We start from the raw sequence: 14,846 nt of genomic DNA on the forward strand, positions 1-14,846 counted from the left end.
GGCCTGAATCCATACTGGATTGGAGATATTATGTTGTTTTCTTCTGACCATCTGACCAATCTGTTCAGTATTACTCCTCCCACCACTTTCACCACGGAGTTTATTAGAGATATTGGTCGATAGCAGGCAGGGCTACTACGGTCTCCTTTCTTAAAAATAGGCACAATAGTAGATACCCCCCAAGATTTTGGGCATCCACGTAACACAGCAGCATTGAGTACGGCTGTGAGAACTGGTGCCCAGAGTGTTATACATGAATTGAAAAGATCGGGGGGAAGACCGTCAGGTCCTGGGGCCTTGTTGTTCGAGAGGCCTTCTATGCCCTTTATAACCTCATCAATTGTAAAGAACAAGGATTTTTCTTTACTATCTTTTGAGCTGCATTGTACCTGCGAACCGTTACCTTTGAAAATGGAGCTGAAGTGGTTAATCCACTCTTCTTCTGGAATGTTGGTGCCCATACTAGAAATACTGGGATGATCAAATAGGGGCTTATTAATGATCTCCCAGAACTTTGAGCTGTTTTTTAATGTCTCTGGGTCTAACAAAGACTCCCATACGCTATTCTTTACAGCACGTTTACGAATGGTAAGAGACTTCTTATACTCAGCCCGCAAGACCCTGATGGTCGATGGATCTCTTGGTTTTGTTTTTAGGGCTTTCTTAAGCTCACGACTGGCCTTCGAACAGGTGTTGTCAAACCATTTCGGATTATTGGATGTGTTATTTATCCTCTTAGCAGGTAACGTTAAAAGTGACTCCACCTTTTTAGCTATCTCATTAAAAGACTTCAAAATTTGTAATGGCGCTGAGGCAGTAGATGTGCATATTGTCAAATCATAATGGCATACATTGTTAATAGAGGAATAAAATTGTTCACAGTCCACCATTGACCATTTTAAGCGTCGCTTACCATTAATACATTTAGTAACTCCACAATCCTCTCGGGGATTAAGTTTTTCAAATAAATTCACACCCATAGTAATACATATAGGATTATGGTCGCTGTAAATGCTTAAAATGATCGAAAAATCCCCAACAATATTAACAAGTTCTGCTGATAATAAAATATGGTCTATAAAAGAACCTGTTGCGTGACCTTTAAAAGTAGGGGTAGAAAATACAGTTTGTTCCTCAGCTAATGACATGGCAGTAAAGAGATTACAATCATTCATTAAGTCATTTAAACATGAACCCCTCCGTGAGTGATCAAAGTGAATTCCTTCCAGATTATTACAGCCCATTTGACCAGCAGGACTCAGGCAAGGGTTCCCACATAAATGTGTGTTGAAATCACCCGCTATTATCTTAAGGCGGGGGAGGGAATCGTCTTTGTCCCTTAGGAATTCATGCAATGACTCAATATTGCAATCTCCGGTCTGACTCACTGCATTATAGAAATTGAACAAAACAACGCTTGTGCTACCCCTCTTAAGTTTGACAACCTGAATGTTGTTATTGCCAGAGTAGAGTTCAGTTTTAATACATATAAGCGACAGGTTAACAAAAATTGCCAAGCCCCCTTTGGCTCTACCACTAGGTGAGGGAACTGCCGAGATTATAAAACTTTGATAACCCTCAATGTGTATGTTTTTCCCCACTGCCCAGGTTTCTTGGAGGCATATAACGGGGTAATCTTTGACGAAGGATAACCAGTCTTTATTAGACAGTTTATCCTGCAGTCCTGCTATATTCCAAGATAGTAAACCCTCCTTATATTTAATTGGTTTATGTTGTATTGTGGCCACATTTTCACGTGCAAGTTGAGTGATAGATGTTAAGCCTGCACAACAGCGCACCCGGTCTACCCCAGGTTTAGCCGAAGTACAGTCTAGAAGAGAGGCTGGGTTTATAACAATAGGTAAGCCTGGTATAACAGTTTGGATCACAACATCTGGACCCCCAACCTTACCACCTTGTGGTTCTAACACTTGAGGAATGTCGCCTAAGTCTGTATCTTCGGAGGATCGGTCAATTGTGAGGGGGTTAGGATGTGTGACAGATAGTCATTCCACCCCATCCAGCCCCCCCTCATCTGAGAAGATACCGTACCTATTGGAAATGGGGATGTTAAAGTGATTATTAAAGTGAGTAGGGTAATGTTGATCTGGAGGGGGTGGCCGTATTGGGCGATCCCTTCTATCCTGACTATAGCCCCAGTTATTATTTGGTACATTAAATCCCCAGCCATTAGTTGATTCTGGCCATATAGGCCTGGTGAAGGTATGGGAGGGCTTAGGGTAGGTCATGCTCCGCTGTTTTTTACCAAAAAATTCTAAGGTGAGAGGGATGATAGTACCTCTTCTGCGCTGCGGTGGCAAAATGTTAGGCAGGATGTTTGGAAGAACTGCAGAATTGGCAAAATTTATAATAATGCAATCACCTTTAAATTTTTGGGGGTTTTGGCCTATCCATGGGACCCTTCTAGCCGACTTAATATCTCCTGCTAGCTGTTGTTTCCCCCACGGGGCCAACTGCATGTTGCCTGATAACCAGTGCAGGGCCTTACTTGTTATTGCCGGGGGGGATTCTGATTGATCTGGGGCTAGTGGGGGAACGTTAGCCAAGACCAGCACTAATGGAGCCGCGTCTTCCAGAAACTGAACAGTAACTTCTTCTGTACTGGGAGCAGGTATTATGGGCGGATTTGGAGGTAGTGTATCTCCTGGCAGTAGATGGTGTAACACAGTAGTTGAGGTTTGCTCCTGTAAATTTGTGTGGATAATATTTGAAGTAGTACCTCCGTCAGATGAAGGACCAACAACCTCTTTTACGGGTAGAACCAGGCTAGTAACTGTGTCTGATATATGAGACACAGCTTCAGCTAACTTTTTTTGATCTACGCCTAATTTCTTTATATCTGCTGTTAGCTTGTCCAGTTTGGTCATTACTGGTTTAATTAAGATTTTCAGTTTAGTGTCAATTAAATCAGCTAACCTAGATAATAGCTCCTCATCCATATTATGCTTCTCGGGTTCTTCAACTTTCCCCCTGCTTTTATCCCTACTCCTCACGGGTGACGCAGCCTTCTTCCTCCCTAAATGAGCTCCACCACGATGTGATTGAGTTTTCCTACATTTCCTAATAGCACGTGGCGCATGATCTTGAGCTGGGGGGTCAATTTCATGATTTGACTGCTCACTTTCCTGCACAATTTCATCTTGTTCAGTGTCAACTAACTGGGGTTCCGAGTCATTAACCCGGACTATATCTTGCTCCTGTATAGTATGAGTGCTCTGGTTTGAGATGCCGTTTTCTAGGGTATCAGAGTCTAGAACTACACTTCCCTCAGCCTGAGAGGGTATATCAATCCAGGGTGAATCAAGTGATGGACTTAGGGGAGATAAGTTAGGGGACAGGCTAAGACCTAAAGATTCGCGCCTCTTATTGTTAATCTTTGAGACGACTTGAATCATATAATTTTCTATAGAGTTACCCCCCGCCGCTAGATTCTTTTTAGCCATTCTTTGTAATTTAGTAATGATAACCAAATGTCAACAATGTTATATTAAATGACGATATGTCCGGGATGTAAAGCAAAAGTAAGTAGTCTTACTGCAAACCAGGAAAATCGATGACAATAAGGGCAAAGTGGCGTGTCCAGTCCAGTCTCAGCCTGTCTCGGACTGTCTAAGACTGTCCGCCCTTTGTCCGGGCTTCGTCCGGCGTCCCGCACACGCGTCCCGCTGTGCGTCAGTAGCAAGTTTTTATAGGAGGAGCAGGGGCGGGAAGAGACTCCAGGTGCGCTGCGTTGATCCTGCGCGGAACCCTGGGTCTCGCAGTCCCGGCCCCTGTTGAAGTCGCCTCTCACTCTCCTCGGTAAAAGTAAAGGGTAGATGACTCCTCTTCACCACTTCTGTTGGCACACGGCAAGGCGATCAGGGAAAGTAACACGCACTCTGCACTCAGCTGCGAGCGGCTCCCGCGAAGCGGGGGCCGCGAGCTGTTATGAAGGCACAAGGCAGGCAGGCAGAACGGGGAGGAGCAGGGGCGGGAAGAGACTCCAGGTGCGCTGCGTTGATCCTGCGCGGAACCCTGGGTCTCGCAGTCCCGGCCCCTGTTGAAGTCGCCTCTCACTCTCCTCGGTAAAAGTAAAGGGTAGATGACTCCTCTTCACCACTTCTGTTGGCACACGGCAAGGCGATCAGGGAAAGTAACACGCACTCTGCACTCAGCTGCGAGCGGCTCCCGCGAAGCGGGGGCCGCGAGCTGTTATGAAGGCACAAGGCAGGCAGGCAGAACGGGGAGGAGCAGGGGCGGGAAGAGACTCCAGGTGCGCTGCGTTGATCCTGCGCGGAACCCTGGGTCTCGCAGTCCCGGCCCCTGTTGAAGTCGCCTCTCACTCTCCTCGGTAAAAGTAAAGGGTAGATGACTCCTCTTCACCACTTCTGTTGGCACACGGCAAGGCGATCAGGGAAAGTAACACGCACTCTGCACTCAGCTGCGAGCGGCACCCGCGAAGCGGGGGCCGCGAGCTGTTATGAAGGCACAAGGCAGGCAGGCAGAACGGGGAGGAGCAGGGGCGGGAAGAGACTCCAGGTGCGCTGCGTTGATCCTGCGCGGAACCCTGGGTCTCGCAGTCCCGGCCCCTGTTGAAGTCGCCTCTCACTCTCCTCGGTAAAAGTAAAGGGTAGATGACTCCTCTTCACCACTTCTGTTGGCACACGGCAAGGCGATCAGGGAAAGTAACACGCACTCTGCACTCAGCTGCGAGGCCGGACCCTCTGGCGGAGGCCACGGACGCGTTCTTGCAGGATTGGAGTCGGGAACAGCCGTTTGCGTTTCCCCCGTTCTCCATGATCATGCGAACGGCGGCTCAAATACGCCGCCAGGGTGCGGAACTGGTGCTGGTTACACCGCTGTGGAGGTCTCAAGTATGGTTTCCGGTTCTTCTGGAACTTTCTTGGGATTTTCCAATCCTACTCCCCCTGTTTCCTCTGCTCCTGACGAGCCCGGATCAGGAACCTCACCCTCTCGTCATGCAGAACACTCTCCGCCTCATGGCGTGGAGGCTCTCAGGAGACGCTGGACGCTCCCGGGCCTTTCGGGGTCAGCTGCGCACTTGCTCTCCAAAGCATGGGCCGATAGTACGACGAAGCGTTACAGATCCGCTTGGCTTAAGTGGATGCGTTGGTGTTTACGAAGGGATTTGGATCCCATGGTCGCCGGCCTTGTTCCCGTGCTGAATTTCCTGGCTCATTTGGCCGACAAGGGTTTAGCGTATAGAACGATCAATGCTATCCGGTCGGCGATATCTGCGGGCCATGATAACATCGATGGCCATCCGGTAGGGGAACACCCTTTTGTGTGCCGGCTTCTGCGAGCGGTTCGCCTTGCTCTGCCGCCAGAACCCAGGTACTCCGTCCTTTGGGACGTCAATTTGGTTCTGAATCTGTTCCTGTCGTGGCCAGCGAATTCTTATCTGTCTCTTAAGGAGCTCTCGGCGAAATTAGCCATGTTGTTATGTCTGGTCTCTTGTAGGCGCGTCTCGGACGTGCGCGCGCTGGATGTTTCTGCACGCATTTTTTCCCCGGATGGGGTTACTTTTACAGTGGGCCGACGCACTAAGACGTCGTCGCGTTCCATTTCTTATCCAGCTTTTACTGACACTCCTAAGTTGTGTGTCGTGCAATGCCTCAAAGCATATGAGGACCTGACCTTGGATCTGCGCCCTCCGGGCGAGCGTCAGTTGTTGATTGCCCTGCGGAAGCCACACAGAGCTGTCTCCTCCCCCACTATTGCTCGGTGGGTGCGGTGGGTCATGCATGAAGCGGGCATCAATACTTCTCTCTTTGGAGCACACTCCGCCAGGGGGGCCATGGCCTCTAAGGCATTCTCGGTGGGTGCTCGTCTGGAGGACCTTATGCGAGCGGCGGACTGGTCCTCGGATTCCACCTTCAAGAGGTTTTATTTTAAGCCGGTGGTGGATTTAGCTCAGTTGGTGGTAAGTAAGCTTTAAACTAGCATAATCTGAAGCCTCCGGTCCTGACATAGAATCGAAATTTGCCTAGCTTACGTAACGGTAAGTTTCAATTCTATTAAGGACACGGAGGCGAGGATTATCCCACCCGGACTACAGTGGTGTCTCTACCCACCCGTATGGCAGTAAGTAAAGCGTTTTCCTTTACGTTGTCGGTACTGTGTTGTTCACTGAATGCTCCTTGCCTTGTTGTCGCATTTTCCTGGGCCACCTCGCTGATGCTGTTCCTTTTTTGACAGGCAACGACGGTGCTAAACAGGACCAATGAGGCTTAAGCGTGATCTGCGCGAAGAAAGAGGAGGAAGATGATGGGAAGTCCGGTTATATAGTGTCGATGGACAGAGACAAAGGACTATGGACTATGATTATACGCAAAGAGACTCTTGGGAGTTGTTGTTGATTTTTTGTTGAACATTACGTCAATGCTTTATGTTTAAAGCATTTTTTGTTCGTATTATATCTTTTCCTAAGCTGCTGTGGTTTCTTTATGTTAATAAAGCGAAGGAAGATATAGCATAATCCTCGCCTCCGTGTCCTTAATAGAATTGAAACTTACCGTTACGTAAGCTAGGCAAATTTCGATTCGAGTTGATACTTCTGCTACTCTTATCGTGGTAATTCTCATGGATGAGGAATAGCTTCATTGCCATGTCCAGCGGAAAAAGGATAGCAAAATATTACAGGATGGTTGACACAAGAAAGAAACAAACAGCCACACTCAGCAGTGTTTCATTTGGAAGCATCTCAGAGTGCAGGGCCAGATTCCTTGATTAGCCAACGTAAGCTCATCACCCCTCTAAATGAAAGACAGGAATATCCTTAAAGGTCGAAGATATTGTGACTAAAACAGTAGTTTTCACTGTAAAATTGTAGTGACAGAATAAATGTTACGGTTAGCGATAATGCGGGAGGCACAGTACAAATCGCAAATGTAATGGTATAATTTAAACATTTTTATTTTTACATTTTTTGTATTTTCCAAAGGTAAACATGTAAGCCACTCTCTTTTTACCTCTTCTACTTAAATCTTCTATGTTTCTTTCTTCAGATGCATTTTGCACCATTTTAATGAATCTTAATATTTTTTTTTAATGCAAAACCCTAATGGTTAGAAGTTGCATTCTGTTTTTTAGAATTTTACTTGGCGTTGTCTTTGATAAACTCAATGGTACTAAATTAATTAACCACAGGATGGTGATAGGAGTGAATTAGGTTATAACTAATTTTTTTGCCTTGGGTGATGGCCTCACGGGAACCCTTTCTACGATGCAAAATTAAAACTTGTTGATCCCTTTTTTTAAATATATGGGGACATTATATATTTCTACAAAATATACCAGAATCGGAGTTGAATTAGTAAATAACTCTCCTCGACTATTTGTGGGAAATTTGCACTTTTACCCAAATATCCCAGCGCTGGAGACGGTATATTAAATGTGGCCTTCCGGTGTCAGCCATGCTGTCTTAAAGGGGCAATGTAAGGCAGAGACGTTGCAGAGAGTTTAAACAGCTAGAGATGGACTTGCAGCTATTTTTCCTGGTCTCCTGCATTAATCAGGAAAAGAGGAACACATCTTGGCGGGCTGTTATTTTGCAAGGAGATAATCCACCACAATCAATAATTCATGACAACTACAGCCAAGACTGTGGGTTGTGTTGTGTGTGTCTCCGCATGTGTGACATATGGAACTGCATATACTAAAACCTTTCAATCTCTATTACCCAAGCGCAATGTATTATTAACTGATTGCATTTCCATCAAAATTACATTAAGTGCAACCTTTGGTAATAGGGGTTCGAAACTCCTTTATATTTATGTAATCACACATCCAACCAGCAACATCTCGAGTAGCTTTTTCAAAATCATATTTGATGGATTTGATCTGAGCGAATGGTGAAGCCCTGCTATTTTCTGCTTTCTGTTTTGTAAGATTGCGCGTTATCTGCTTCTTCAATATTGATTCCGGCAGCTCTGCTGAGACTGAAAATGGATTAGACAGAACAGGTCAGAGGGAAGGGATGAATCCCGAGGCGAAGGCTTGGGTAGGAGAGCCAATATCCAAGGCCAGAATGCCGCACATTATTTTTTTCTCACAATGAATTATGGAGGTATTTGTATTTCATTTAATCGACAGCGGCATCTCCTATCTTCTGTCAGGTTAACAGAGTCTTCTATTTGCTACCTCCTGCTTCGTTGCACATCTGCTTCAGGTGTTTAATGTGCCTCACGTTCTTGTCCTCCCCCGAGCCTATGGCTCAGGCTGTAGGCGGCGTATTTACTGTCTGTCCGTGGGCTTTGGGAAGACACTGGCTGTTGTACCAATGGCAGGATAGATCCGACGCTTCTGCTTTGTGGAAATTAATGACGTTTGTTTGAAATTATTATACAGAGTTTACCGGTGGCTCTGAAGGGATCCATTCTGTGAAACATAGTGCTTAAAGAAACAGAGTACTGTTAAATCAAAAATGAATTTCTGTGCATTGAAAAGAAAGTAATCGAAAAAAATCAGAGCAAGGAGAAGGGAAAGAGAACAGCGAGGTAAGAGAAACAGCAAGGCTCAAATTATGTGGAAATAGAGCACAATAAACAAAATAAGAGGAACTGGTGTAAGAATCCAGTAAATTCGTTTTGAATTTCTATTACAATATTCTATTTTTAAACTATCTTACTTACCGAGGATAGTCTTTTCCCCAGAAAAATGGCTTCTGCAGCTCCCCGGCGGGAAATCCTATATAAATAGAAAAAAGCTTGCTTAAAACACTACTGATTATTTCCTCTTTTTATTACTTTAGTGGAGGCTACTGCCTTGGTTGAACAATGAAAATGAACATGCATGTAATTTAATATGGAATACATGAGGAATGATAGCTCACGCTGATGCATTTATATATTAGATTACGTACTCCCTGACATATATTAAAAGGATAATGCATGGAGCAGTTCTGTGACGGTAGAGAGGAACAAAAAGGCAGAAAGACGACTTCCTCTATAAGGAAGGAAATCCAAGATGACGTGCAATATCCTTTCCTTATCATGCAATGCAGGAGGTACTTTATTCCTTATAGTACATGGCCACATCATTACACTTCCTAAAAACCACCTAAATCTTTGGTGTGTTGCATTTGTATATGAAATTGATAGGATGGTGGCAAACGAAGAATACAACCAGAATCTGTGGTACAAAATTCAACATACCGAAAAGAAAAGCAGTTAGATATTTGTTGCAAAAAGATATTAGAATCAGTTTAATACGTCACATTTAAAAACACTGTAGTTCAGAATATATATACACATGCAGCAAGATTCTATCTCACCTAAAGCGTGCAAAAAATAAACATAGTGCCATGAATATATACTTTTGTACTGATCACTGTTCATCTAAAAAACAGAGCAGAGAATGAAAAGCCTGTTTCTTTTCGCTATATAAACTTGCTAATTATGCTCAGTGTCCTATCTGTCTCCTTGGCCAGCTTTCCTGTTCCCTATGTAATATGGAATTGTTGTTGTTCTTGTTTCGGTTTCATGTGATATGCTTTCATTTTTTGGTACTTATTTCATTGTTTCATTCCCTTGATGTAAACAAGTTTAATTGGGTCAAAGTTTCCTTGAAATACTGGTTTAGGCATCCAAACTTCAAACAAATTCTCACTGCATGAGACGAGGGACAGGTCTTGACGGGGTGGGTTTCTTGCCAAGATCTTCCTGGGAACATTTTCTGCCTCCTCCCACCAACAACTTTACCCCACATAGAGAACAAAACAAATCCTTGCTGTGGCTGTCAAAAATGTTTTTGGGTGTTTTCAGAACCCCTAATGGGCATTCGACTGCTCAAAGCCTCAAAATGCGAGCTGTAGTCCCACTAACTGCAAGGGTATCCTGCTCATATGATTCTTACCATGTGATATTAACACTTCACCAGGCGATCGTGGGAAGAGATTCAATATTGTGACACACACTGTGTCACCATGTGAGTAGACTGGTCTGCTGGTTATTTATCTGGGTGCACAAAAAGGAATGGGATGTCTCTTTGGAGGGGCCCATACTTAGCTGGTGCATACTGAAAGATGATAGAGGTCTTGTTATCTAGGAGGATAATACATCATCAGGTTGTTGGGCAGGGTATTTTATGTGTTCTTGCTGCAAGAGAATGTTTAAACCTCAACTTTCTTCATCCATTCCTGTGAAGGACCACAATTTGATAAAAAGAGGAGACATCCATTATCTTTCTGTGTTGGACAAGCCCTGCTTTGCCTGATGGCCGTCACTCTTGCAGGTAGAGTGCCAATGCATTACTGACTGAACTGTGGCAGGAGCTTGAAGACAACACCAAAGAATGGAGCTTGAGTGACAAAAGGGCAAGTAGGAGCAGATTGTTCAGACTACCCTCCATCTGGAGGTCATTGAGTATTCTCGGGGGAAACTGTGTTTCTCGTTGCATTTGGAGAGTGCCAATATTTATTGCCTCCTGTGGCCCCTCTGATGCAGATGCACTACCAGTTTATAAGGGCATTTAGGGCATTATTCACAGTCGGTGAAGATACATTTTCCGATGGTTGGCCCCTTACCAGAGCAACTGAGGGCTTCACTGGGTGCTCCCTTATCAGGCAGAGTAGGAAAATACATTGGCAGATCATGTGAGTCAGGAAACCCTGTGCTTCCTGGAGTTCAATATATCTCTGTTTTGTGACTTTTCACGTCATCCTGTCTTGAATGAGTGTGCTGGACTTATTTTGTTCCCAGTCAAATGCAATTCTTCTGATCCATTGCTTGAGGGCTCTATGTCTTGGAGCCTAGTGGTGGATGTCCCATCCTTGTAGTGGCCTTAATATCTCCTGTACACATTTCCTTCCAAGAATGGAAAGATACACATCCTTTTGCTAGCATTTGTTTTGTCTTTAGGGAATCAAAGGCCGGGTTTCTTCTGTTGAGCAGATTGTCCATTTCTGTTACATTCTGCCTTGTCAGCATCCAGCCAACACATGGAGGGCAGCCCAAAGGAGAACAACTAACTTTCAGATGCTACACATACATCTCCATTGCCAACCTAAAGCTAAAACCCATCTCTCAATCTTCCAACTTCATGTCTGACATCAACGCCTTTCTAAACAACTTGCGTTCAATGTCAGTGTTTTTCTTGAAAAACACTGACACTGAACGCAAGCCAAAACCATCTGGGCTTTCAAAGACCTCATTGACAACATACACTCTATTTGAAAACTGGTTCCAAAACTGAAGAAAACTAAATTCTCTATGGACCTTTACTAAAGAAATTCCTCCACACAACACTCAGACAACTAATCATATTAGTTGAAGCTAAGAACCATACCAATAAAGCTGCCAACTGAAGCACAAAAATCTTCAGGGCAATCAAGACCTGCATCAACCCCCTCACTGGCCATCCTTTCTTAGACTAACCCTCTTTTTTTGTCCTCATTCGCCTCAAAGCCCCAATGAACAAACAAGTTGTCCGTACCAATACTCAATGGTTCTGAGAAGGATAGGCTTAGATTGGAATCTCGTAAAACCCGCCTAAAGGTACTTTGACCAACTTGGATGTCGCTAACCTCAAAAAGGGGGAGGGGTAACTCTTCATCTAGGCCCACAAGAGCCTGAGGGACTTCGACGTTGGTGGTCTGGGTATATGTGGGTGCCCAGCATAGTCCAAAGAGTATCCAGGAGGCATAATCATAGGACCCCAGAATAGTTAAGACACTGGTGTGCCTCAAATTTAAGTTAGGCTCTTCTCCATTTTAGCAGCAGGTCCCAGAATGCTGTCTTTTTCCTGCTACAAGCTCTAGACAAGTCCATCTTAGATGTTTCAAATAGCAAAGCCAACCATTCAGAATGCATAGGAGGGGAGGATTCAATTCAGTGCTTACATATTTGTCTACTGGCTAGCAAAACAGCGTAAAATAAGAAGGATCTAGCTGGTCCTGTGACCTGTTCAGTGAGGCCAAAAATTATCAAAGCCAAGTCCATATGAATTGGGAAGCCCAAAATGTCCACCAAAGACTTCCCAACTTCAACCCAAAAAACTGCGATGGCAGGACAGTCCTTGAACATGTGTATATCCGAAACTGCGACCAACCCACATTTCTCACAGCTGACAGGCGTCCCCCTCGCAAATGTATCCAGTCTTAGCAGAGAAAGATAGGCCCTATGTATGGTGAATAGGTGGTTTCTCTTTAACCAGGCAGGTTTTACTATGCCAAAAAGACTCTTAAATGAATCGTGCCATAATTTCCCACATGGTTCATTCGGTAGGAGTTCGCCCCACTGCTCATCTGTGAGCTTGAATTCACCATCCACGGCCTCCTCCAGAGACCAATACCAAAAAGAGACCTCCCTTCTCCCCACTTGCCTGGCTACTCTTTGATGGTTCAGGGTGTTACCCCCACCAATTGGATTGTTCAAGCTGTGTTGTGTTTGGACCCAGCTCTGTAGCTGAATATACTTAAACTTTGAGAGGCCCTCACCCACTCTTTCTCTAAGTTGCTCCCATGAGATAGGTGTACCCTCATATTCCAGGTCTCCCGAAACCATCAGACCAGCTTCCCTGAGAGGTAAAGCGAGTCTGTCCCTCAAGCATTCTGGTGCACCCAGTAAATCCCAAAGAGGGCCTAGACTTGAGAAGTAATTAAGGCCTACAAGGCGTTTTAATCTGGCCCTTGTTCTGACCATTGCTTGGAAGACTCTGAGTCTAACCTTCTTAAAGAATTTAGGTTCACCAAATTTAAACAGAAAGCCCTCTTCAGGTAGGCCAGCTCCCGTTAACATAGCCAAGAACATACCGCCATTCCCAGTGTTTTTTGGCATTTTTAACAGCATCCAAGAGTGTGATAACTGGAAGGTCCAGGCATAATATTGTAGATCAGGAAAAGCAAGACCGCCTTTCTCTCTCCTACACCTCAGCTTCTTCCAGGCTATTCTGGTAGTTCTGGATATCCAGACAAAAGAATGTATGGCCTGCTGAAGTTTATCAATAGCTGCTTTCTCAAAATGTAAGGGGATTGAATTAAAGAGAAAGTTTATCTTAGGAAGAACCACCATTGTAACCAAATTCACCCTCCCAAGAATGGTTAAAGGAAGATGTGACCAGGATTTCATCTGTCTCTGACATTCCCTTGAGACTTGTGCTAAATTAACTTCTGAGATTTTACCTATGACCTGGACAATTCTAACACCCAAATATCGCATACTGGGGCTGATCTGTAGCTGACTCCCCTCGTGGTTCCACGTCATGACCTCAGTCTTCCCAGCGTTTACCTCATACCCAGACACCTGCCCAATTTCCTATGCCAGTCTGATCACCATCGGGAAGGTTGCAGCCAAGTTTGCGGAAAGAACCAAGATGTCATCTGCATACAAGGCCATCTTCCTCTCCCAATCTCCATATTTAAAGGCCATGATACTAACATCTTCCTTGAGCCTCTGAGCAAAAAGCTCAATATAAAGATCGAAGAGGAGAGGGGAAAGGGGGCAGCCCTGCCTGGTTCCCCTAGTAATCTTGAAGGGTTTGGCCCGATTACCAATGACCAGCAGCCTGGCTGATAGATTTTGATATATCAGCCGAATGGTCTAACAAAACGTCTTGCCCAAGTAGATTTTCTCCAAGGCCTCTAACAGGTATACCCAATTGACCCTGTTGAAAGCCTTGGTAGCATCAAGTCACAAGGCCGCGAGAGGGAGTGAGTAAGTAGTGGCAATATCTATCGCTCTGATAAGATCGTAGGTAAGATCTGATAAATGTCTGGACCAACCCTCTTCTTGTAGCATCCCACAACAGTCATCCTTAAAAGTCGTGTCTGAGAGAGATCTCACTGACCTAATCAAGTCACTCAAAGACACATCATATGAAGATGATACTTTATGCTTGTTCTTCTGGAGAAGCAGTGTGATATGGACCTGCAAGGATTTGAAACCCAACGTTCACCCAACACTACAGGCCTGATTATGAGTTTGACGATGTGGGAGGGGACTGCCATGCCATCAGCCCGCTCCCACACTGCCAAACCTGTGGTTGGGCTACCCGCCAGGTTGCAAGTGTTTCTTGCGTCTGGCGGGCTGTTTTGGCGGTCCCATGGGTTTGCACACCCACAGAGCTCAGCCCCGTAGAGCCAGTGGTGTAGCTAAGCTCATGGCCGTCCGTGGGGGTCTTTGCTTTTGCCGCTCATGGTGGCCCCATTGATGAGCAGGGGTGCTGGCGAGATTTGATGGCCATTGCCGCCCTGCAAAGCCCGAAATGTAGAGCGAGGACGGCGCTTGCCACCCCGACATGGCAGGTAGGAGCGGGAGGAGGCTGCCACTGGGTTGAGCCCTTCATCAGTAGAGAGCAGCAATTTTAGAGAGCAAAAGAAAAATCATCTGGGGTTGCTGAAAATGCTGCCAATTCCTCTCAGGCCACAGTACCACTCACAGGAACACAGGTGCATCTCCAAAGCTCGTCAGCTTGCTGGCTCAAGGGAGCCTTTTAAACAGAATGGAGGTTGGGAGCACACTGCCTAACAGTCCCAGCACAGTTTACCCCTTTGCATCCTGGTAAATGCAGTGCACAATTCAAACTCACTTCAAAATTAGCTGGAGTTTTTCACCAAAGTTGGTGCAGACATTACAGTATATCTCTAGACATGTGTTTCTGGGTTGAGCCCTTTATCAGTAGAGAGCAGCAATTTTAGAGAGCAAAGAAAAATCATCTGGGGTTGCTGGAAATGCTGCCAATTCCTCTCAGGTCACAGTACCACTCACCGGCACACAGGTGCATCTCCAAAGCTCGTCAGCTTGCTGGGTCAAGGGAGCCTTTATAACACAATGGGGGTTAGGAGCACACTGCCTCACAGTCCCAGCACAAACATCACTTTTGCAGTG

General features: G+C 45.3%; 1 protein-coding gene across 1 annotated transcript in view; it reads right to left on the reverse strand.

Moving 5' to 3' along the window:
- PHEX (phosphate regulating endopeptidase X-linked) overlaps positions 1-14,846 on the reverse strand; it is a 1,438,972-nt gene that overhangs the window by 152,112 nt on the left and 1,272,014 nt on the right. Inside the window, exon 16 of the mRNA XM_086934549.1 lies at positions 8,655-8,709. Within this exon, the coding sequence (XP_086790675.1) occupies positions 8,655-8,709 (55 nt within the window). The remainder of the gene's footprint in view (positions 1-8,654; positions 8,710-14,846) is intronic.

Source organism: Lissotriton vulgaris, chromosome 8 (genome assembly GCF_964263255.1).
Source record: "Lissotriton vulgaris chromosome 8, aLisVul1.2, whole genome shotgun sequence".
Classification (NCBI taxonomy): domain Eukaryota; kingdom Metazoa; phylum Chordata; class Amphibia; order Caudata; family Salamandridae; genus Lissotriton; species Lissotriton vulgaris.